General features: G+C 49.0%; 1 protein-coding gene across 2 annotated transcripts in view; it reads left to right on the top strand.

Moving 5' to 3' along the window:
• The window catches only part of LOC143164525 (gamma-aminobutyric acid receptor subunit beta-4), a 79,738-nt gene that overhangs the window by 44,755 nt on the left and 12,331 nt on the right, over positions 1 to 22,652 (top strand). For both annotated transcript variants that reach the window (XM_076347209.1, XM_076347208.1), the window contains exon 4: positions 10,216 to 10,436. In XM_076347209.1, the coding sequence (XP_076203324.1) occupies positions 10,216 to 10,436 (221 nt within the window). The remainder of the gene's footprint in view (positions 1 to 10,215; positions 10,437 to 22,652) is intronic.

Raw genomic sequence — 22,652 nt, forward strand, 5'->3', positions numbered from 1 at the left:
TAGTCCCTTCCTTTTATGACTTGGACTGTATTTTCCACATTAATGCCTAGACCTTCCAAAATACTGTTAAGCACCTGACTTCATGCTTTTGTAACAGCAAATTCCACAGGCTCTGTGGAAAGTTATTTCCATTACCTTGCCTTCAGTCTGTTCTTGTGCAACAACCCATTGCAGAATGTCAGATATTATCATCATACGGCTCTGTTTTGTGTTTAACCTGTGCAACAGTTCCCCCCACCCCCCCACCCCGTGCTGCTTCCTGCTTCTATCAGAGCCTTTCTACTACTTTTGAGGGTGCATGTAGTTATTCGTGTTCTGATCTGTAAACCTTAAGTATCTAAAAGGGGGTGGGACCCTGTAAGGTTGAGTAGCATAGGGTTATGATTATTTACTGAAAATGCAAGCACTACAGGGAGTCAGAAAAGAGTAAGACTGATTTGTACTTGTTTTAAAATTATGTAAATACAGTGGAGAGCTAAACTGTGGAACTCACTACCACAAGACTGCAGATGCCAAAGGCTGAATATTCTGAGAGATAAGACAAGCTCTCAGAAGAGAAACTGAGTATCTTCAATTAAGAAGGTACCAGCTGTGGCTCAGGAGATCCTTGAGCCTCAAATAGCTGGAGAATTAAGTGTCACAACAGAGACCCTGTTTTGCTTATATTCCTCCCCGCTATTCTCTTTACTGTTACTGGAGACAGGATGCTAATGTAGAAAGACTTTTGGTCTGACACAGTACAACTGTCTCTCCAAAATCAGCACAAGCACACTTGTAAGAATACCACTTGGGACATATACCACGCTTGTGTTCTGCATGCTGACATGAAACTGTGCAGGGTCAGTTTCATGGGGAAACTGTGCAGGGCAGCTCTTTCTGGGGAAGAGGGGCTCCTTAGTTTTGGACCTCTTCTCTCACTGCAGTAAGCAGAAAGGGACACATGATGCTATCCTCCAAAGGGGCATCCTTGAGCCTAGGGACTCTAACAGTGTGTCGCTGCATGCAAAGGAAGAGTGCCTTAGGCGGCTTTCCAGTTAAAGACTGAAGCTGCTCTCTGCAGAGTGCTGCCCTTGTTGCTGAGGTGCCTTAACTGGTCCTGTTCTACCCCTCGCTGTTCTTTGATCTTCAGGCAAGGAAGTTCAGGTTCCCACCCTGAACTGACTCCCTGAAGTGTTGTCCCCCTTAGTGGTCTGGGCGCATCGCTGCACGTTGCTCAATGTGCATGGCTGGCCCACAAGCCACTGGCCATATGCTTGTGTCCTCACCTGGGCTGTGGTGGCTTCAAATAGTATCTGCTGCCCCCAAGCGCTCCAGCTTTCTCCCGCCCTCCGGTTTGTCAGTGCTTCAGTGGCAACCAACCTGTGCTCACAGCACCAGGAGTGACCCACTCTCCTGTATTAGTCCCCTTTCCTGGACCGACATGTCCTCTCACTGACTTGGCCTCCTTAAACTTTGCCTTTCTCTGCACAAGTGGGTTTGTTCCCATTAGGCTCAGATCTGGCATCCTTCTCCTGGGACGCTTCTGCTCCAAGAGGCAGCTTTGATCTCCTGTGACAGTGGGCTCCTTTCTTCTCCCAGACCACACAGAGCCAGCACAAGTGGGGAAGGGTCCAGGGAGAGTTCAGGTTTGCTTTCTAAGGATAGGTGAGCATCTATTGCACTCCCAAAGGGGCTCTGTGAGATGGAGGGGCTTGTATGGTAGATGCTAGTAAAGGTGTTTGGAATATGAGCCAATGGAAATTCATTCTTGAATTCATACTAATGGTGCCAGCTTATTCCCCCTCTTGCTGTGCCCCAGCTGGTGTTCCCGTAGACTTATCTATCCTGTCCTCTGAGGAACTGGGGAATCCCTGTGCATGCTTGACTGAATTTGTTGCCTCTGGGGTTCTGCAGGAAATACCTTCCTCCATCCATGCCCCTCTCATGTCAACATTTCAGCCTTTCACTGTTCAGTCCTCTTACATCATCTTTGGTTTGGGGTCGCTACTGAGTTTCAGGAAAGGCTGTAATTATCAGTCTCCTTCTCTTGTCTGGAGATGGATGCTAGCAACCCTGTCCTCAGTATCTGGTGGGATGCACTGTAGGGTGCAGCATGTGGGATGCATTATATGCCGACCGGACCCATCCCACAGGGAAGTCTGCTGCCTCCCTGGGGCCCGGGTCAGAGACATTATGAGGAAGCTCCCTGGTCTGGTACGGTCTTCTGATTACTACCCACTGTTGGTTATACAGGCTGGCAGTGATGAGGTTGCAGAGAGAAGTCCTGCAATGATCAAAAGGGACTTCAGGGCACTGGGGCGACTGGTTGAAGGATCAGGAGCACAGGTAGTGTTTTCCTCAATCCCTACAGTGGCAGGGAAGGATACTGAAAGGAACAGGAAAACACACCTGATCAACACGTGGCTCAGGGGCTGGTGCCTTTTGTGGAATTTTGGCTTTTTTGATCACGGGGAGGTTTACATGGCACTGGGCCTGCTGGTGGCAGATGGAGTCCAGCTGTCTCACAGGGGGAAAAGGATCATTGCTCATGAATTGGCGGGGCTCATTGAGAGGGCTTTAAACTAGGTTTGAAGGGGGAAGGAGATAAAACTAGGCTCACTAGAGATGAGCCTAGGGGTGGCGTGCCGATGCCGGGGGCGAAATCGATAGCCCAGCTCAAGTGCGTATACACCAATGCACGCAGCATGGGCAGCAAACAAGAGGAGCTGGAAGCCATTGTGCAATGGGATAGCTATGACTTAGTCGCCATCACAGAAACATGGTGGGGTGACTCTCATGTTTGGAGTGCTGCAATGGATGGTTATAGACTCTTCAGAAGGGACAGGCGAGGAAGGAGAGGCGGTGGGGTGGCTCTGTATGTTAGGGAGTGTTTTGATCGTCTAGAGCTCAACGATTGTGATGATGATACGCTTGAGTGTTTATGGGTAAGGATGAGGGGGAAGGCCAACAAGGCAGATATCCTGCTGGGAGTCTGTTATAGACCACCCAACCAGGATGAAGGGGCGGATGAAGCATTCTACAAGCGGCTGGCAGAAGTCTCTCTAGCCCTTGTTCTCGTGGGGGACTTCAACTTCCCGGACGTCTGCTGGAAATACAACACGGCAGAGAGGAAGCAGTCTAGGAGGTTCCTGGAGTGTGTGGAAGACAACTTCCTGACACAGCTGGTAAGTGAGCCTACCAGAGGAGGTGCCTCGCTTGACCCGCTGTTTACTAACAGAGAAGGACTGGTGGGAGATGTGGTGGTCGGAGGCCGTCTTGGGCTTAGCGACCATGAAATGGTAGAATTCTCCATTCTTGGTGAAGTAAGGAGGGGGGCCAGCAAAACCGCAACCATGGACTTCTGGAGGGCGGACTTTGGCCTGTTCAGGACGCTGGTTGAGAGAGTCCCTTGGGAGACGGTCCTGAAGGGCAAAGGGGTCCAGGAAGGCTGGATGTTCTTCAAGAAGGAAGTCTTAAAGGCGCAGGAGCAGGCTGTCCCCATATGCCGTAAGAAGAACGGGTGGGGAAGACGACCGGCCTGGCTGAAGGGGGAGCTCTTGCTGGGACTCAGGAAAAAAAGGGGAGTTTACCACTTGTGGAAGAAGGGGCAGGCGACTCAAGAAGAGTACAGGGATCTCGTTAGGTCATGCAGAGAAGAAATGAGAAAGGCAAAAGCCCAGCTAGAACGCAATCTGGCCACTGTTGTTAAAGACAACAAAAAAAGTTTTTACAAATATATTAATGACAAGACGAGAGCCAAGGAGAATCTCCATCCTTTATTGGATGGGGGGGGTAACATTGTCACCGAGGATGAGGAAAAGGCTGAGGTACTCAATGCCTTCTTTGCCTCAGTCTTTAACAGGCAGACCAGTTATCCTCACGGTACTCGGCCCCCCGAGCTGGAAGACAGGGACGGCGAGGAGGATGAACCCCCCATGATCCAAGAGGAAGCAGTCAATGACCTGCTACACCACCTGGATGCTCACAAGTCTATGGGGCCGGATGGGATCCACCCGAGAGTGCTGAGGGAGCTGGTGGAGGAGCTCGCCAAGCCACTCTCCATCATTTATCAGCAGTCCTGGTTAACGGGGGAGGTCCCGGATGACTGGAGGCTTGCCAATGTGACGCCCATCTACAAGAAGGGCCGGAAGGAGGATCCGGGGAACGACAGGCCTGTCAGCCTGACCTCGGTGCCGGGGAAGATTATGGAGTGGTTCATCTTGAGGCCGCTCACAAGGCATGTGCGGGACAACCAGGGGATCCGGCCTAGCCAGCACGGGTTCATGAGAGGCAGGTCCTGCTTGACCAACCTGATCTCCTTCTATGACCAGGTGACCCGCCTAGTGGATGAGGGAAAGGCTGTGGATGTGGTCTACCTGGACTTCAGTAAGGCCTTTGACACCGTCTCCCACAGCATTCTCCTAGAGAAGCTGGCTGCTCACGGCATAGACAAGTGTACTCTGCGCTGGGTCAAAAACTGTCTGGACGGCCAGGCCCAGAGAGTTGTGGTGAATGGAGTTAAATCCAGTTGGCGGCCGGTCACGAGCGGTGTTCCCCAGGGCTCAGTTTTGGGGCCGGTCTTGTTCAATATCTTTATCAATGATCTGGATGAGGGGATCGAGTGCACCCTCAGTAAGTTTGCAGACGACACCAAGTTGGGCGGGAGTGTTGATCTGCTCGAGGGTAGGAAGGCTCTGCAGAGGGATCTGGACAAGCTGGATCGATGGGCCCAGGCCAATTGTATGAGGTTCAACAAGGCCAAGTGCCGGGTCCTGCACTTCGGCCACAACAACCCCATGCAGCGCTACAGGCTTGGGGAAGAGTGGCTGGAAAGCTGCCTGTTGGAATAGGACCTGGGGGTGTTGGTCGACAGCCGGCTGAACATGAGCCGGCAGTGTGCCCAGGCGGCCAAGAAGGCCAATGGCATCCTGGCCTGTATCAGAAATAGTGTGGCCAGCAGGAGTAGGGAAGTGATCGTGCCCCTGTACTCGGCACTGGGGAGGCCGCACCTCCAATACTGTGTTCAGTTTTGGGCCCCTCACTACAAGAAGGACATCGAGGTGCTGGAGCGTGTCCAGAGAAGGGCAACGAGGCTGGTGAGGGGTCTGGAGAACAAGTCTTATGAGGAGCGGCTGAGGGAACTGGGGTTGTTCAGCCTGGAGAAAAGGAGGCTGAGGGGAGACCTCATCGCTCTCTACAACTACCTGAAAGGAGGTTGTAGCGAGGTGGGTGTCGGTCTCTTCTCCCAAGTAACAAGCGATAGGACGAGAGGAAATGGCCTCAAGTTGCACCAGGGGAGGTTTAGATTGGATGTAAGGAAAAACTTCTTTACTGAGTGGTTAAACATTGGACCAGGCTTCCCAGGGAAGTGGTTGAGTCCCCATCCCTGGTGGTATTTAAAAGATGAGTAGATGAGGTGCTTAGGGACATGGTTTAGTGGACATGGTGGTGTTGGGTCGACGGTTGGACTCGATGATCTTAGAGGTCTTTTCCAACCTCAGTGATTCTATGATTCTATGTGAGGCCCTCAAGTAAGCTGCTTTTCCTCCTCTGGGGCTTTTGTGGGCCTCTAAGTGAGCTGTCCTCTTTCCTTGCAGGGAGGCACCTCTGCAACACGAGTTTCTGCTGGCTCCATGTGTTGCTCTCACCTCTGTTTTGTGTGTGTCACATGCAGTAAGGAGGAGAGAAAAAGAGAGCAAAGCCTTTGCAAAACTGGGAGCGAGTGAGGCAAGGGGGCCTGAGACTGACAGATTGCAAGGAGCTGCTCGGCAGAGCAGACTGAATGGAGGCATGTGGAGGGGGGGATCCCATGGGGATGGTCACACTAGGCAGCTTTCCAGCAGGCTCAGGTGCCATCTCAGCTTCGTGAGGGGCTGAAGGGGAGCTGTGGTGCTGAGTGCGGTCCTGCACACAGCTGGGCCATGAGGTCTGCCTTGCAAGGCAGGGAGGGCAGCATAGGAGTACTGCGGTAAATAAAAGGGCTGGAAGCTGCACTGGAGCTGTGCAGCTTGTGAGCTACTGGGTACTGGACTTCTGGGACAAACCAAGGGATCTGGCCACCCCTGGGCTAGCAGAGATGGAGGAGAGAGGAACAGCTTGTTTCAAAACATACAAGCTCTTTTGGCATAAGGGGTATATGGTTTGTAGATTAGTGAGACTCGGCAGGGCTCATCTGGGTCTGAAACAGGCTTTCCCCTTGCCAGCGCTGTTGACTACAGCGTTTCAGCTTCCCACAGTGGGATGCTGGTCAGGGTAGGTACAGGCTGACATAGCCAATTAAGCTACAGTAGCAAAGCCTAGCTAGAGAAAGTTTGTAGGTATCTTTGGAAAGTTTGCTTTTCCAGGGGGTGGAAAACAGAGGACCAGGTGGAGGTACATAACTTCTGGTCATGTCCACCTTTCAGAAGCCCCCTTTCCCTTGTCCCAGCCTGTGTTTTTTAAAAACTGAAATCTAAGTTCACACTGAACAACTTCCAAAGGTCTTTGCAGTGCAACCTGCACGGAGCTTCTGATGAGGTGTGATATCTCCCTTCCTCTCACGCTTGCCTCTCCTCCCCCAGTAGCCACCAAATGAAGCAGGAGGTTACACAGGGTGGCCTGGCACATGCATGCTCCCTCCAGTGTGGGTCCTACCTTTTCTCCCCAATGCAGTAGGTGTATCTGGCAGAGTAAGATGGGAGCTCGCTGCAAAGCTCTCCCATCCTTGCCACACCAGTGACTGGCCTTGGCCAGACTCTGGCCCTGGATGAGCATTTTATGGTCCTCCAGAAAGACCCAGTGGAATCTATAACAGGAAATTTGGAAACATTTTTGTTGCTACTGGAGCTGCACTGGTGCGGTGCAGAGAGGGTCTAGGCTGCTAGTTTAGAGGCAAGTGGAAAGTCATATTTCCCTGCACCACCTGCTTGCTCCTCCAGCAGCAGCAGCAGTGTAGAAAGCTGCTTACTGGGTACGCATGCACAGAGAAAGCCCCTTTGCTTATCCCTAACACAGGTGGCAGGGAAATTCAGCTGTGTTGTCCCACTAAAGTGCTTCAGTGGTGAGCTGGAAGGAAAAGCTGGAGGGGTGCATGGGCTCCAGGTGTGTTTGGTTTTGAAGGTCTTCATTGAGCCTGGTAAATGGGCCAACTTTCTATCTGCTGGTGATGCTGGGAAACCCAGCTTGTATATCTGTGGCAGTAGGCTTGTGAATGTCACTGGTTACTGGGTGGTTTGGGAAAGCCTCATGTTAGCGCAATGACAGATAAAACCCTACAACAAAGGGATTGTCGTTCAAGACTTGGAGGAAAATCAGGCTTATTACTTCGGATTCCTGAACTTAGGAACCACTGCATGCATTGGCTCCATCTGGCCATTCTGCTTCTGCAGAACGATGTCACCCTTGGTCATTATTTTATCTGCCTCTGAAAGGAAGGCTATGATTAAGATCTCATCAGCTCTGGAGCCTGGCCAGGTGGTGATGCTAGGGTGTCATGCAGGTACTTCATAATTGTCTGACCAGACTATGGGGTATAAAGGGGAAGGCAAACTCACTGCTTTCTCCCCTGAGTACTGGTCCCTCTCACTTGCTGTAGTGGGCCATATCAGTGCTTCCTCCAGCCCCCTGGTCTGTGCCCTGCCTTCTCCCAGGGGCCTGAAGGCAGAGCATCTCTCTTCCCCATAGCTCAGTGCTGTGCCCATCAGTATGTCAGCACCACCTGTCCTCCTGGGGAGGACCAACCTCTGTGGGGTGGACACTTGTCCTGCTCTTTTCCTTCTGCCCAGAAATCCTGCCCACTGTTCAACAATGTGATGGGGTAGGGAAAGCAGGAGAATGAGAAGTGGAGCACAGGAATCAGCAGAGAGAGGGGCTGAGGGAAACCTCAGGCACTAGATGAACCATGTTTATCAAGTGCTCTAGACTTCCATGATGCTGCCCAAAGAAATCTATTGTGCCAAGAAACCCAGGAAGATTGGAGAACAGAGCTCAGCCCAGGGCTGGGCTGGCTGTTCTTCCCCAGAAAGGTCTCTGCACTTGAAGAACATCATCAGCCTGATGGCTAGGGTGTAGGCTTTTATTTCTGCACCCTTCTGAGTTTGTTCCTATCAATCCTGGAAATACAGAAGATGTGTTTAGAAGGTCTATCTCTTCAGTGCTAACAACTGTTCACTTTGTAAGCAGCTTGCCCTTTTTAACTTCTGGAAATCAGTGCCACCTCTTGTCTGCTGCTTGAAGGCTGGCAGGAGCTTGCAATGACAGCAGAGTGGCCTGGTTAGGGGTGAGGTGTTGCAGGACTCTGTCAAGGTTTAGGAAAATGCAGGTCAGTGAAACAGCTTGCCCAGATGTGTGGGTGGAATTCTCAAAGGGGGGAGAATGGAAATGATGCCTCTGTAGCCATTTCCCATAGGCAAGGCAAGAGTCTGTTACCAAGGAGGGTAAGAGGCTCCAGGAACTCGGGCACTGTGCTCCTCTATGCTCTCACTGCAATGCAGGTCCAAACACCCTGGGAGGGGTACTGGGGAGAACGTTTTCCTTTGCAAGGTCTTGACCAAAATGAAAATGTTTGTGCCCCTGAGAGATGGACTGTGAGGTTTCTGAGGCAGGAGTTTAGCAGTCCTTTAAAAAGCAAAGCAAAACAGTTTCTTGGCCAGAAAGCTGTCACTGTGTTTTTGTTCTTTTCAATATAACACAGAAAGTGACAGATATAGCTTTTGTATCCAGTCTACACCACAGATTTACTCTGTGACCTTTCAGATATGAATGTGGATCTAGATTTCTGAATCATAGTTAGATACCCGAAAGCTGGCATACCCATAATGTGGGATTATTTGAGCTTGTTTTCAGAGGTGCTAATCAAACCTGACTTCGAGTGAAGTCAGTGGGAGAAGACAGGCAGGCAAGCAGGATGCCTCTGTGCTCAGCCCAGATGTTAGTGCATTAGCAAGGTCCTCACCAGCCCCTTGCACAGCGCTGAAATTTGCAGAGCAGAAATGCAGATCTGTGTGGTCAGGAGGATTCCTGTGGCACTGTAGGTATCTACTTGGGAAAAGAAAATGCGTCTCTGGCTCCACCTGTTCTAGATCATCTGCATGCACTTGCAGAAATGCTTTTTATTTAAGGACTTCTGAAAAATCACTGACTTCTGTAAGGCCACTGTCAGCAAGACTTGTGCCCACTTCCTAATCAACGTCCTGTTATTTTAATGCTAGCTGTTTTACCCCCAAAAAATCTTAGCTCCTAGCCTATTTAAGACCTGTTGTGAGAATGTTTTCTGTCATTTGTGTGTACAAGACCCCTTCCTGTACTATTCCCTTTCCTGAGAAGAAATAACTGTTCTTCTAATATGGCACCACAAAATTGTGTCTCTGAACAAGCTTATCTGGAGCCTCTGGATCTCCCCTGGATGTGCTGTTACTGTCCAGCAACTGGTATGGTTTCTGCAGAGCTACAGCTGTGGGCCACCAAACAGCTCTCCCTGCCCTCTATAACATTCTTGTCTTTAGCAGCAGTTTTGTCAACTTTTTACTATTGAACAGGAGAGGAGCAGGAGATATGTATGGCACTGTGCTAGCTGGGGATGGTTAGGGAACTGCCTCTTTACTAGTGGATTGTGCTCCACTGGTGACAGATTTCCTCCACATATGTTCCTTCCTGAGAATCGCAACGAACTCCCAACTTAGCTCCTATAACAAGGCAAGTGCTAATAGCTTGTCACAGCTGGCCTGGGTTGACTTTGAAACCTTGGCCTCGAGGTGAGATTCTCCATGTGCCCTTGGGAATCTCCTGAGTTTCTGCTCAAAATAAAATTGGCTTTTAGCAACTGCGTGGTAACAAGCAGTGGCTGAGCGTGACTGTATTGTGTCCAGACACCTTTATGTGACTTTATTGGGAGATCAATCCTTGAAGTCTTTGGTGTGGTGTAGCCCACTGTTGGTTGACATCCTTTAGTGCTATCGTAGTCCTAACTACCACTAGTTTTGCAGCCAAACTCTAAGCAGGCTGGGACAACATGAGTGAGGATGCAGTTTTGTTTGATTGGAGTCATGTAATGTCATTTTGTCCCCTACAAAGCTCAGAATTTTTTCCATTTTCCCAGAACAAAGCACAGTCCCCCCAGCTGGTGGAGGTGCAGAAACAAACATTTGGGTGCCAAGGAATTTGGAGACCCACCAGAGGTCTTGGCAGTGACAGTAGTGAAGGGACTGAATTATGTCCCTACCCTGGAGCCAGGCTGACGTTTGCATGTTTCTCTCCCAGGACTATACCATCACCATGTACTTCCAGCAGAGCTGGCGGGACAAACGCCTGGCATATAACGACCTTCCTCTCAACCTGACCCTGGACAACCGGGTGGCTGACCAGTTGTGGCTGCCTGACACTTATTTCCTGAATGACAAGAAGTCCTTTCTGCATGGGGTGACGGTGAAGAATCGCATGATTCGGCTCCATCCTGATGGGACTGTCCTGTATGGCCTGAGGTAAGTCTAAGGGGAATCTTTGTTGGTTGCAGTCGAGAATGACATCTCATCTAAACTTCCCCCATTTCCAAAGATATTCTGGTAAGGCAAAGACCCAAAAGATACTCAAGTGTTGCACAGTTTTAAGTATTTTTTCTTTCTCCAAGCTGGAAATGATTGTTTCCTTCAGTGCTCCAAAGTTTCCTGCGCTGCTATAGACAAATGTTGGAGATAGGAAAAGTCTGCTCTGAGCGTTTCAGGTCACTGTCATTCATGTTGCATAACTTCCATTTGAAACACCCATTTTCAGTTGCTTATAATCTTCTGCAAGTTTGGCCTATGGATATGAGACTTCATTACTCTTGTATCTAAGGCTGAATTTCTGTAGCATTTGAGTCAGATCACTTTAGTAATTTTTGAGTATGAGATAGGAGACATGTTTTAGTGCTGTTAAAAAATCTCTTTACCAGAGCAATTCTGAAGATTGAGGCTTGAAAGTTGATATCTAGTAGGGGAATGGTCCTGAGTGAGGAGGCTTTTTGTGGTGTCTGGAATAAGTTAACATAGGCAAGTCCACAGCCTTTGAAAGTGCTGTGCTTGTGTGCAGTGGAGGTGGCAAAGGTTGGCCTTACTGTATTATCTGGATATGTGGAGATGCTAGGGTAGGTAAGAAAGTTAAATGGAGGGGGCAGAGGGCTAAAAGGGGAGTTTGCAGCTATTGGTAAGACTGCAGGTTTTGGATGCTGTAGCTGAAATCTAGGCAATGATTTTCCCAACCCTGTATTTGTCTGCTTTGAGCTTTTCTCCTAGGGTGTTTTTTTTTTTTTTCCTTCTTGACTACCAAAATTCACAGCTGGCTTTTTAGACCTGCCTCCACATTCACAAATGATTGTGATAGCAGCTCTGGGCTTACGTCCCAGTGCAGCAAAGGGGGAGGAAAGACCTTTCTCCTTCAAAGAGGGTACACCCACACTTCCCATTTACAGTATCAGTTCCTCTGCTGTTTCATGTTTTGTGGCAAAGTCTGACTTTTTATGATTTTTTTCCCTCCTCTTTAAGTAGCAGGGGTGTTTTGGGGAGGGTAAGGCTGGGTGTAGGCATAGCAAAGTAGGAGGCTGCCAGGGGCATCATCCTGCCATGGCAGCAAGGTGGCTGTTCCCAGTGCTTTGCCTATGGCAGAGCCCTGGGAAGCCAAAAGAGCAGCAGTCACTGCTGGTGCTGAGGGACAGGCTGTGGTACATGGGGTGATGTATGTACTACTTTTTCCTTCCAGTTAGTGGGTGTCTCTTGCTCCAGGCCCAGAGACAGCAAAAGGTGCAACAAGCCCAACTGTGTGACTCTCTTCCAGTTATGCCTCTCCCTTCCCGGGACAGGTACATCCATCTCTCTACCTTGGGCCAGTGATGTTGTTTGGCTGATACTGCCAGGAAGCCCTGAGCCAGCTTTACTGACAGAAAGATTGCAGCTTTCCCACAGCTGACTACCCCAATTTTCCTCATTGTGTTAAAACAAGAGTGAAAGCTAGGCAAGAAGATGCTTTGACTTGGGGTAGGTAGGAGCATAAATTCAGCCTGTTGGAAAGGAGGGGGCAAAGCGTGTTGTTAAGCTCAGGCTGCTCTTTGCTGCTGAGCCAGCCCACCTGAGCATAGAGCTGCCTCCCCCAGGCTGGTGAGAAATCTTTGCACACACCTGCACAGCAAAAGAAGCAGAAATGCTGGTATATTTTTATGAGCTGCCATTTAGCTCAAATAATGAGCAGTGTGAACCCTGCAGCACAGGTGACAGGCAGTGGAAGTCCTTGGAGGGTTTGCACTCGAGCTGGCTCAGGCTGGGACACTGCACAAGCACCTCCTGCACTGCCCCTTCCCTTCCCCTCCTGTGGGGCCCAGAAGCTTGGGAAACGAGCTCTGCTCCCTCATGTGACCTGTGTAAATGGTGAGATGAGGAAAATTGCATCCAGGCCAAAAGAAAGAAAACGGCAGCTGTTTGCCCCTGTTATTTCCAGGGCCATAGTAAGAGCTGCCTGTGTTGTTTTAACTTTTGGCTGGTTTTCCTGGAAGCTGCTCTCTTGTCCCTGGAGAAAAAGGCAATTGCAAAAACAAAGCACTGAGCAGCTGTGGCTCCTGTTCCCGAACTGTACCTCAGGTCAGGATGGCTGGCTTTTACTATCCTGAAAACACAGGAGTTTTGGGGGACAAGCCAGGTGCCCTGAATGCTTGAAGTCCCTCTAGCTTTATTCATAGTGATATGGGCAATGTTTTCTTTAGGGCTGCTTTCTGTACTGACTCCTGCACCTGCAATTTTGCTGACAACAGAAGTGCTAGGTGCAGTTTTGCAGGTGCAAATAACTGTGATCCTATTCAAAAATACATAGCCACGTGCACAGCAGGTGTAAGCAGGTAAGAAAACAGTCATTGAATATTCACCTATGTTCCCTTTATCTTTGTAAAAATGCACCCATGCTTGTCCTGCAAACAAGAAGAAAAGTGCAGGTCCTCCCTGTGTTTTGAAGCCTGTTCTTGTCTTTTCCTGCATTTTTTGGAATGGTTCATAAAATGGAGTTGCCCTGATGGAAGAAGGCCAAAGGAGGCAATTTCTGTTTCTTTTCCTTTGTTTGCCTGTTTGTTTTTCCCCGAGCGAGATACCACAGCTCTGCTCTGTCTCCTGCTACCTTTTCACCAGTCACTTCCCCCTCCTTTGAGCTGATCCTGTAGCAAAGTGACTCAATCATGCTATTTGTAGCATAACAGTCATTTTTCTTTCCAGCAGTCTCTGATGTCAGAGACCAGGGAGGATGACACCCTGGCAGGCCCCTGCCTTCAGCAAGTGTTCAAGTGACTGGCAGAATCAGGCTCAAGTGCTGGATCAGACCCCAAGGTCCAAGATAGCTCACACAGAAGTCAATGCATATTTTGTTTCTGACTTCAGTGAGAACAAGATCAGGCTTCAGATAACTTGTTTGCATGAGTAAATGAAGCCCTTTATTCCTCTGCTCCACTCCATTGTGAAAGTTGTGTGTCAGAAAAGCATATGCTTGTTTTTGGTAGAATTAGCAAATTAGTGGATGAAGGGAGTGCAGCAGATGTAATATAGCTACATCTTAGGAAAGCATTTGATACAAAAGCTTAGTCCAAAATTAATTCACACTGGGCTCAGATTAAAAGCTGGTTGCCAGGTCTCCAACAAAAGGAATGCATAAACAGCAGCGGGCTGCGCCGGGGTGGCGATGCTGGGCTGCTGCGGGGCTTGAGTCAGGACTGGTGTTCCCTACCCCCTTCCCCAACGAGTAAGCAGATGGCATAAATCCCAGAAGGCCAAATGGGGGCCTGGAGCCCAGATGCAGCCCAGAGGGCACTCTTATCTCTGCAAACATGATGCGGGATGTGTGGTCCGGAGTGGGAGGATGCAAACCTGCAGAGCTGACAGGGTTTTTAGGAGGTGTAACCTGGCATGATGGTGCTTGAACTTGCCTGGCCCGCAAACACCCTGCAGGAATTAAAAGTGCCTGTGAAGCATAGGAGAGCTGGTTACCTGTGGCATGCAGCAGGAAAGTGCTAAAATGATGTGGAAAGTCTGCAATATGAAGGGAGGCTTGAAGGAGCTACCCACAAAGCAATCAGCTATTGGATAGTGGAGGGAGGTAGATAAAATAGTGAGGAAGAGCTGGATAGCACTGGCTGAATTCAATATATTTTTCCTCCTAATGGCTTTTTGTCAGAAATTGCATGGGTTTCATCAAATTTTAAACAAAAAATTAGGGAGAAATTTTTCATTTAAGAAAAAGCATTTCAGAGAATGTTGATGTTTCGCTCCTAATTTTATGTAGAAAATTTTTCACTTATGTCAATATTTCCCTCCCTATTTCAAGATGCTTTACTGCCACTACTGACATTTGAGAGCAACATAGAGAATCATCAAAGGCTTTCTCTGGACCTCCAGAGACTATCTAGTCCACCCCTGCCACAATATTCAATAAGCTTTACATTATCATATACAAGCTATACATTATAGTCTGAGATTTTTATTTCCTTTTCTAGACCATGTAGCATCCATTTGGTAGTGAAACAAGTTGACACCTGTCAAATGCTGATGTCATCAGTATTTTGCTATCTGTTTTCAGAGACCTAAAAATAGAAACAACTGTAACAATGCTGAAATTCTCATATGGTAATTTGAAATCATATTTGAAACCAGCTTGAAAACATCCTTCAGGGAAATCTTGAAGCTATTCGATTTCATTCCAATTAGGGACAAAACCGGATTCCAGCCAAACAGGTGCTTTGAGAAGCCCAGACTGCATCTCTGAGCTCACAGGGGGAGCGGGTGGGCTAGGATGCTGGGAAGCAGGCGTGAAGCTGGGTGGACAGCAAGCGAGATGCAGTGCCTGGCTGGCGAGGAGCCCAGGCAATGTAAACTGAGCAACTGAAAAACTGCAGAGGAATTTGATGACGGAGACTAAATCCTGTGCAGAGAGAATGAGGGATCTCCTCCTGCGAAGGTGGTAGTGGTGGTGGGGAGCATGTGCATGTGTTTTGTGGGTTTTTTATTTCTGTCCCTGATAGTCACTGCAATGAGGTGTGTTTTAGAGATGAGGCAGTTTGGATGCATGCAAAGGTGTCAAGGTGTAGCGGGGCTCTGAGCCCAGCGAGTGCTCTCCTGGGGAAGCAGACCCCTGCTCTCCTTATTATTGTAAATACCTGTTCAGTGCTTAAAGCAAGAGGGAAAGAATTTTCATACTTCAAACAACTCAAAATTTGCAGTTTTAAACTGAGAGAAGCTGGGCATATCTGCTTTGGCAGCAGTTAATTTCTGCTTTTCATGGGGGTAAGTTCCCATCAGTCAGCTGCTCCCTGCAAGGTAGCGGCTCCTGGGGGACATCAGCGCTCGCATTGCAGCAAGCTACTGCTGACCCGCTTGTAGACCAGACCTTGTTCCTGGGCAAGGCAGCAGCTAGAGCACCACTTCTAGTTCACCTTACATAGGGAAGCAACGCAGGTTAACAGACGTATGTCAAGCATCCCACCTGCTCACTCATCCAACACCAGGTATGCTGTCAGACCTCCCCATGCCATCCTGCTGTGCAGTGCCTCCAGGGCTGCCCTGCCTGCTCCCCATGGCTAGGGCTCTGCTGGAGCTCATCTTGGGGACTTCTTCATAGCTCCCATCTCCAACCTGCCTCTTGATCAGGACCCAGCCCTGTCTGTATTACATTTCCCAGGTCCCAGCCTGGGGTTATTGGGTTCTCCAGCTGGTAGAAAGGTTTCTCCTGCTCCTGTCTCACTTGAAGCCTGCTGTTTGCAGCCATGTCTTTGTTCTGTCCATGGGTGCTACTTGATTTCCTGCAGAGAAGATGGCCTGATGGGTTCAGACCGAGGAAGTTTTTTCTGTACTGAGACCACTGAGCAATTTTCTTCTCCCATCTCACAGGCCAGAAGGGAAGAAATCTGTGATTTTTGCTTCTCCTTCCCTCCCTGAAAGAGGAGGGAATTTCCAACGTTTCTCTGGAAATGTTAGAAATGATTCGAGCTCTACCCTGTCTCTAGTAGCTCTGCCTGCTCCCTCTGCAGGTTAGGCAAAGGCAACAGAAACCTCTCCTTTGGTAGCTTGGATGTAAAGAATTGGTCTTATGTCCATCCAGCTGGCCCCTTGGAGCTAGTCCTGCAGCCTTGTACTGCTCCCACCACGGAGCTCTGCTTTGGGCCAGCTCCTTAGCACAAAGATGTGGGGGTGGGAGAAGAGTTCGTTAGGTGGGTGATGGGAAATGAGAATTTAATTAGGAGTTCAGCTCCTCAGTTGAGGTTAAGGACAGATCCCCTTCTGCATTTTTGCCTCATAGGGTTGGGATGAGGGACTTAGCTGGAAACACTGGAAGGAATTTTAGTAATATGGAATTTCAGAATAATCTTAGAAGCTGTGGAAGAAATTTGAGCTCACTAAAACAGGATAAAGCAGCAAGCCAGAGCTGCTTCTCCATCCTTAATGTTCCAAGAACAGAGGCAAGCATCATCAGGGCCTGGCTGGAATTGCTGCCTGTGCTACATCTCCTATAAGTCTGACCTGTTTATTAGCAAAAATAGAGGTCAAGAAGTATCCACAAACAGGTGATTCCCACTGTCTCCTCACAGATCACTGAAACAGCTTGCATACCCTGAACCCCCGGCTCACCCTGGCAGCACCTCTTAGTCTTCCTGCTTATCCTATCCCAGCCACCAGTCTGAGCCCATCCCTGGTCCCTGTCTATTCTTTGCCAAATCCCACAGGTTTAAGTCATGGGTTACTGTTTTATTAATTCAACTTCATCCCAGCCTGATGCTGTTGAAGGAAGAGGCCTCCTGCTCCATTAAGTGCAGGTCACTGTTGTCTGAAGCAACTGTAACAAATTAATCTCTTTTTAAACATGTTCCACTTGGGTCTCTCTTGTCCCCCAATCCAGTTGACAACTTGCCAGATGCTCAGTGCACTTGGAATAGAATAAAGAGGCAGAAAAACAAAACCTTGCAGCCAAGGCAACTCTGCTTTGTACTCTCCCAGGGTGGAAAAATGGTTGATTTAGATGGCTGGTACCCCGACTACTGGTTTAGACAAGCTTTTCTTTTCTCCCCCATCTGAGTGCAGTGCACACTGTTATTTATCAAAGGATGCCTATGCAAGCACAGATACTTTTGGAAACAGAGTGACCTTAGCAGGATTGTGCCAAGGCTTATGGAGTCAGTTTTAGGCAAACAGACACAAGGGGAACATATTCCATATCCTTGCCTTGCTCTTGGTTCTAACATGACCTCCAGGAGTTTGCAAAGATCAGGCTGTGTTAAAAGAATGGCAAAATTCACCACGGGTTTATAAATCCCTCCAGGCCCTTCGAAGTTTGTGCTTACTGCCAGGCAGAAGGTGACATTTGCCAGCATGTTTTTATGACTGACTTTGAGAATGTACAGAGTAAAAATTCAATTTTGTTTTTTTCCCATGTTCAGCAAAACAGCAATTTTGCCTGCCTCTCTACTCTTAGTCACCAGAATTCTCTTACAAGTCTAGCTTGCCCTGTGGGGTGAGCCTGCACAAGTCCTGCGAAACCCAAGTTGCTTCCGTCCATTCTCCTTATTGTTTCAAACTGCTCTGAGCTTTGGGAGTCTGTATCCCGGGGGGACAGAAGCATCTTCAGCTTCTCGGGAGACCTGAAATCCAAAAAGTTGCAATCAGCAACTTAAAAAAATGTTTATCTTTTGCTGTGAGAATGTTTGTGTTAGTCCCTGCATAATGACACTTAATCCATACCTGCAAAATAGGGTAAGCGCCTGAACTGCTGGTTCTGTTTCCCCTTGAATTAGGAAGGCAATGGTGGGGGCATTTGTGTTATACGCCTCCTATACTCATCCATACTGAATTTTAGGCATCATCCTTTCAAAGCCAAAGGTATCAGGGAACATTCCTGGGCACTGGACATCAGTGGTCTACATAGTCAATTTGTTTCCTGATTTTGATCTGTGTCCATGAACAGTCTCTTGGGCATTTCCCAGTTAGAGCACAGCAGAGGCTGGTGACCATTCTCAATAGGTATTTTGCATGCAGCCAGACCCTTTTTCTGGAGGGTAAGAATTCAAGTATAGACAAAGGCTGTTCCATACCAATTCACATTGGCCCCAGAAACCAGTGCCAGGCATGTTTAGTTTGCTGGTATAGACACAGTTATGATGCAGACAGTGCAGCAGTTTATTTTGTAAGGATGAACTTAAGGGGAAAGGGACCCCCACTTGCTTTAGGAACCCCTGAAAGGTAATAGCCTTCCCATCTCTCCCACCCAGTCCTCCTTAGAGAGTCTGGACCTGCTCCTTTTGAAATCAGATGGTATTTTGGGGAAGTAATTTTTTGTCCCTTACACTTGTAGCTGGTGAATTTGGTTTTCCCAACACACTGGAGATGATCTAGAGGATGAATGGATAGCTAACGGCATTCAGAGCTGAAGTTTGGCAGAGGGAGATCTGACTGAAGCAAGAGCTGAAAGGGCAGCTACCTTGGAGGCAGCCAGCAACAGGATAAGGAGGAGGTGGAAAGAAGACATTAAACTGCGGCAGGTTTTAATAGCAGGTCAGAGCTCTGTGCTGCTCTGTGTCTGTGTACTTATATAATCATTCTAAATAAGACAGAAGAAGCCATTAATAAGTAAACAGCGATGAGGAGGATCAGAGAGGGAATGAAATGGCCGGTGGCGTTCATGTCAGAGAACTGAAATATTTGTGGAGGGCTGATGGTTTGCAGAAAATTGAGCATTCCCTTTTGAGCTGCAGCTGTGGTGGGACAGTCCTCTGCTGCTGCTAGGTTCAGCTTGCAGAGCAGGCAGCGGTGGAGAGACAGCAGGGTGTGGTCGCATTACCCTTTCTGTGCCAGCATCTGCTTTGTCAATGCAAACTTCAGGTGGGCAGAGCTTTCCTCATTGTAACAAATAGAGAGCTAGCACCTACCCTGTGTGACTTAGAGCTTCATGGCTGCTTTTCTAGAGATAGTCTCTACCTCTCCTGGGGTTGAAAGATGCTGTCCAGAGCGAGGTATCCATGCTACTTTGGATTCTGCTTGGATCCACTGGGTGCTGGCAGAGAAGGGGTATTTCCATCAGCCCACAGCCTGCCAGAGCTGCTCGACATCCTGTAAATGCATATCCCTTTTTTCCCTTTTTTTTTTTGAGATGTATGGTGGTTTCTCCACAGCCCTGTCTCCCCCCAGATGAACTGTGTCCGCCTGCCAGCTGTGCAGTGGAGTAGCAGGGCAGTGAGGGCTTGGCTGCTTGATAGCATGACTGCCTACAAACCTCAGGAGAAACGATTAGGACAAGGGCATGAATTTTTTTTTGTGGGGAAGGAGGTGTAAAGGTTGTGACATGTGAGGGGGCTGACCTGGAGGCCCACGGGGTGGGCAGAGATTGAGGGAGGAAAGGGGAGCTGGAGATGGAGGGTGGTGGTGGTGGCCGGGCTTGGCGGCTGGAGGGAGTGGGACTGCTTCATTGAGCGCATTGTGCAAAGCGCAGGCAAGCCTCTCTCCTCTGATGGGCAGTGTCTTTGTGAATCGCCGTCAAAGCAGATGAAATTTCACACCACACAAATTTTTGAATTTAAAAGGGGAGGGAGGTGGGTAGAGAAGCAGGACAGGAGGAGGGGGAGGGAGAAGATGCAGCCTGGCTGGGTGCCAGAGCCTCTTGCTAATGCCATGGGGAAGGTGGCATCCTTCCCCGGTGTTCCCTCCGGCCCCCGTGCTCCCTGCTCCCTTTCACTTTGATCGCATCTCCTGGAGGAAGCGCACTCTGTCTAGAGCTGTTTACAGGGTGATGGTTTGTTCTCTGTCTCCTCATCTCCTTTCTTACAGAGTGAGTAGCCACTCCTCCTCTGCTTTCTGTCTTTTAACCTCTCGTTCTTCTCCAGCTCTCCTTCCCCAGGCTGCTTTACCCCTTGCTTCCTCTGATCCCCCTCCTCTGTTCCCTTACCGCAGTGGCCTCCTGTCCTGCACTATTTGCTCTCCTGTCTCTCATCTGCACTCCTGCCTCCCCCATCAGTGCTCATGCCGTCATCAGTCTTTGATCCTCTCCTCATTTTTCCACCTCTTTCCTTCCACCTTTATTGCCTCTTAACCCTGTTGAGACACCCAGGAGCTCCTTAGTGTCAATCCCCCCATCTATCTCTCCACCCAGTCCTCCCCATGCTGTCTTCTATGTGCCAAGGAAACACATCTCTTCACACAACAGCTCAGAGCACATCAAAGTAATACGTTTATACCCATCAAAGCATGGCCATCTGGACCACAGATGGCATGTGCTGTGACCCCACAAGGTTGCTGGGGTGCCTGAGTTTTGCTCCTGTTCCCCTTTGGCTGCGAGAGGTGAGTGGAGCCTCTCATCCCTTTATGAGTCCCACCGCCCATAGTACACAGCCACCAAAGGAGCTAGAGAAATCTCTTGTTGGCCTCTCTAGGATCAAGTGGATGTTGAGTCAGTCACAGAGGCCACAGGTGGACATTTCACCAACCATGGCAGGTGCTGTATAAAGCAATGACAAGGTTGTGATGCTGTGGGTCACCCGTGGACTTCAAGCAGGGTATGGCTGTTGTGGTTTAACCCTAGCCAGCAACTAAGCACCACACAGCTGCTCGCTCATTTCCCCTCAGTGGGATGGGGGAGAGAATCAGAAAAAATGTAAAACTCGTGGGTTGAGATAAAGACAATTTAATAGGACAGAAAAGGAAGAAAATAACACTAGTAATGGTAAAAGAATATACAAAACAAGTGATGTACAATGCAATTGCTCACCACCTGCTGACCGATGCCCAGCCAGTTCCTGAGCAGTGTCCGTGCCCCCTGGCCAACTCCCCCCAGTTGGTTTTTTTTCAGCATGATGTCATATGGTATGGAATATCCCTTTGGCCAGTTTGGGTCAGCTGTCCTGGCTGTGCCCCCTCCCAGCTTCTTGTGCACCTCCAGCCGCCTCGCTGGCAGGGGAGTATGAGAAGCTGAAAAGTCCTTGACTAGTGTAAGCACTGCTCAGCAACAACTAAACCATCAGTGTGCTATCAACATTATTCTCATCCTAAATCCAAAACACAGCACTATACCAGCTACTAGGAAGAAAATTAACTCCATCCCAGGCAAAACCAGGACAATGGCAAAGGGTGTCCAGGATGCTTTTTGAGATCTGAAGTCTAAAGAATTAAACAGCCCCTTCCTTTCTGGGATACCACTTGCTTTATCCCAAGTAGGGCTGGTTTATTAGATTTTAGGAAGCCCAGAGGCAGGACCTGAGCTGAACCTGGTGCCCCAGGCCAGCTACCCCTCACATCTTGTCATGGTGCAGGAGCCCCACATGCAGGTGGTCCTGTGGTGCTGGTGTCCCTGGGCTTGCTGGGTGCACCTCACTGTGAGTACGGCACCACAACTGAAATGCTCCAGACGAGCAAGTGGTTACAGCCCAGGATAGCCATGTGTGGCTGTGCTACCTCTGCTCTGAAAGCAGAACAAAACCTTCGCCCTACATGGTCCAAATTCTCACCTGCCTGAGCAGCGTTACATGGGCAGATCACCAGGAGATTGGGACCTGCAGCCAACTGGGGTATCTGGAGGTTGCTGAACTATACAGTGTGGATACTGTATAATCCCTTTAATCAGAAGGAAAGAGAAATTATCTGACTTTTGAGGACAGATACCCTCTTAATCTTGTTTTTCTCCTTTCTGTCCTACCTGCCCTGAGGTGCTCTTCTTTTTGAATCAACAGGGCTAAATTCTGCCCTGATGTAAATCTCTGCTGATATAAATTGGTGCGATCTTGCAAAAAACATTGGAGTGGCTCTGGATTTATTCCGGCTGTTAGTGTGAGCAGGATTTGGCACATGGAGTGTGGTAGCCATAGCTCACTGTGTCGTGCTCTGCATTTCCAACTAGCACTGCAGGTGATAAGCAAATCCTGTTGAGAAGTGAGAGGGTCCCTCTCAAACCAGAAAAGGCTTCCCCTGGATGTCCTTTGTGTGACCAAGTTAGCCAGCCAGGCTGCAATTTTGGGATGGACACTGTGGAAAGGTTTTAGCCCCCAGGGTCCCACAAATGGAGTGGAAAATTTTCATTTAATACATTTTTGTATCTCACACTTTAGGGAAAACAGGAGAATGCATTTGTAACTGCTATTTCCCACGGGTGCAGTATAATATATACAGTATATGCCGTGTGCGGCATAGGGGGATGAGTCATACCCGTTCGTGACTCTTTGGTCTCAGTGCCTGGCCAGGATGGACTCTGCACCTGCCACTTTGGGCTTTCCTGGCAAGGTGTAGCTCCCCCTGGGCGTGCTTCAGATCTGCTCCTCCACAGTGGTCTCCTGTGCCCAGCTACCCTGGTCCAGAAGGATTAGGGTGGGAGAGGCATTGAGTTTCCAGCAGCCCTCCTAGAGATGCCAAACTGGGAGGCAGTAAAAGCAATACATGCAATCCCAAAGCCATGGTGATAATTTTTAAGTGGCGCCTGTCCTGTTATCCTTCTTCCCCTCTGAGCTTTCTCCTCCATCCCAACCGCATTACAGATAAAAGGGTTAAGAGCTCACTTGGGCCCCCTGCTCAGAGAGAGGGCAGTTGCAATGTTGTATCTAGACCCAGTGAGGATATATATAAATTCCCTCTGTCTCTTCAGAGCTATTTATAGCACAGCAGGCAGTGGCAAAGGCTCTCCTCAAGGCTTCATCTCCTACAAACAGTCTTCACAGACAGCAGAGAGAT

The sequence above is a fragment of the Aptenodytes patagonicus genome, chromosome 9 (genome assembly GCF_965638725.1).
Source record: "Aptenodytes patagonicus chromosome 9, bAptPat1.pri.cur, whole genome shotgun sequence".
In the NCBI taxonomy this organism is placed as follows: domain Eukaryota; kingdom Metazoa; phylum Chordata; class Aves; order Sphenisciformes; family Spheniscidae; genus Aptenodytes; species Aptenodytes patagonicus.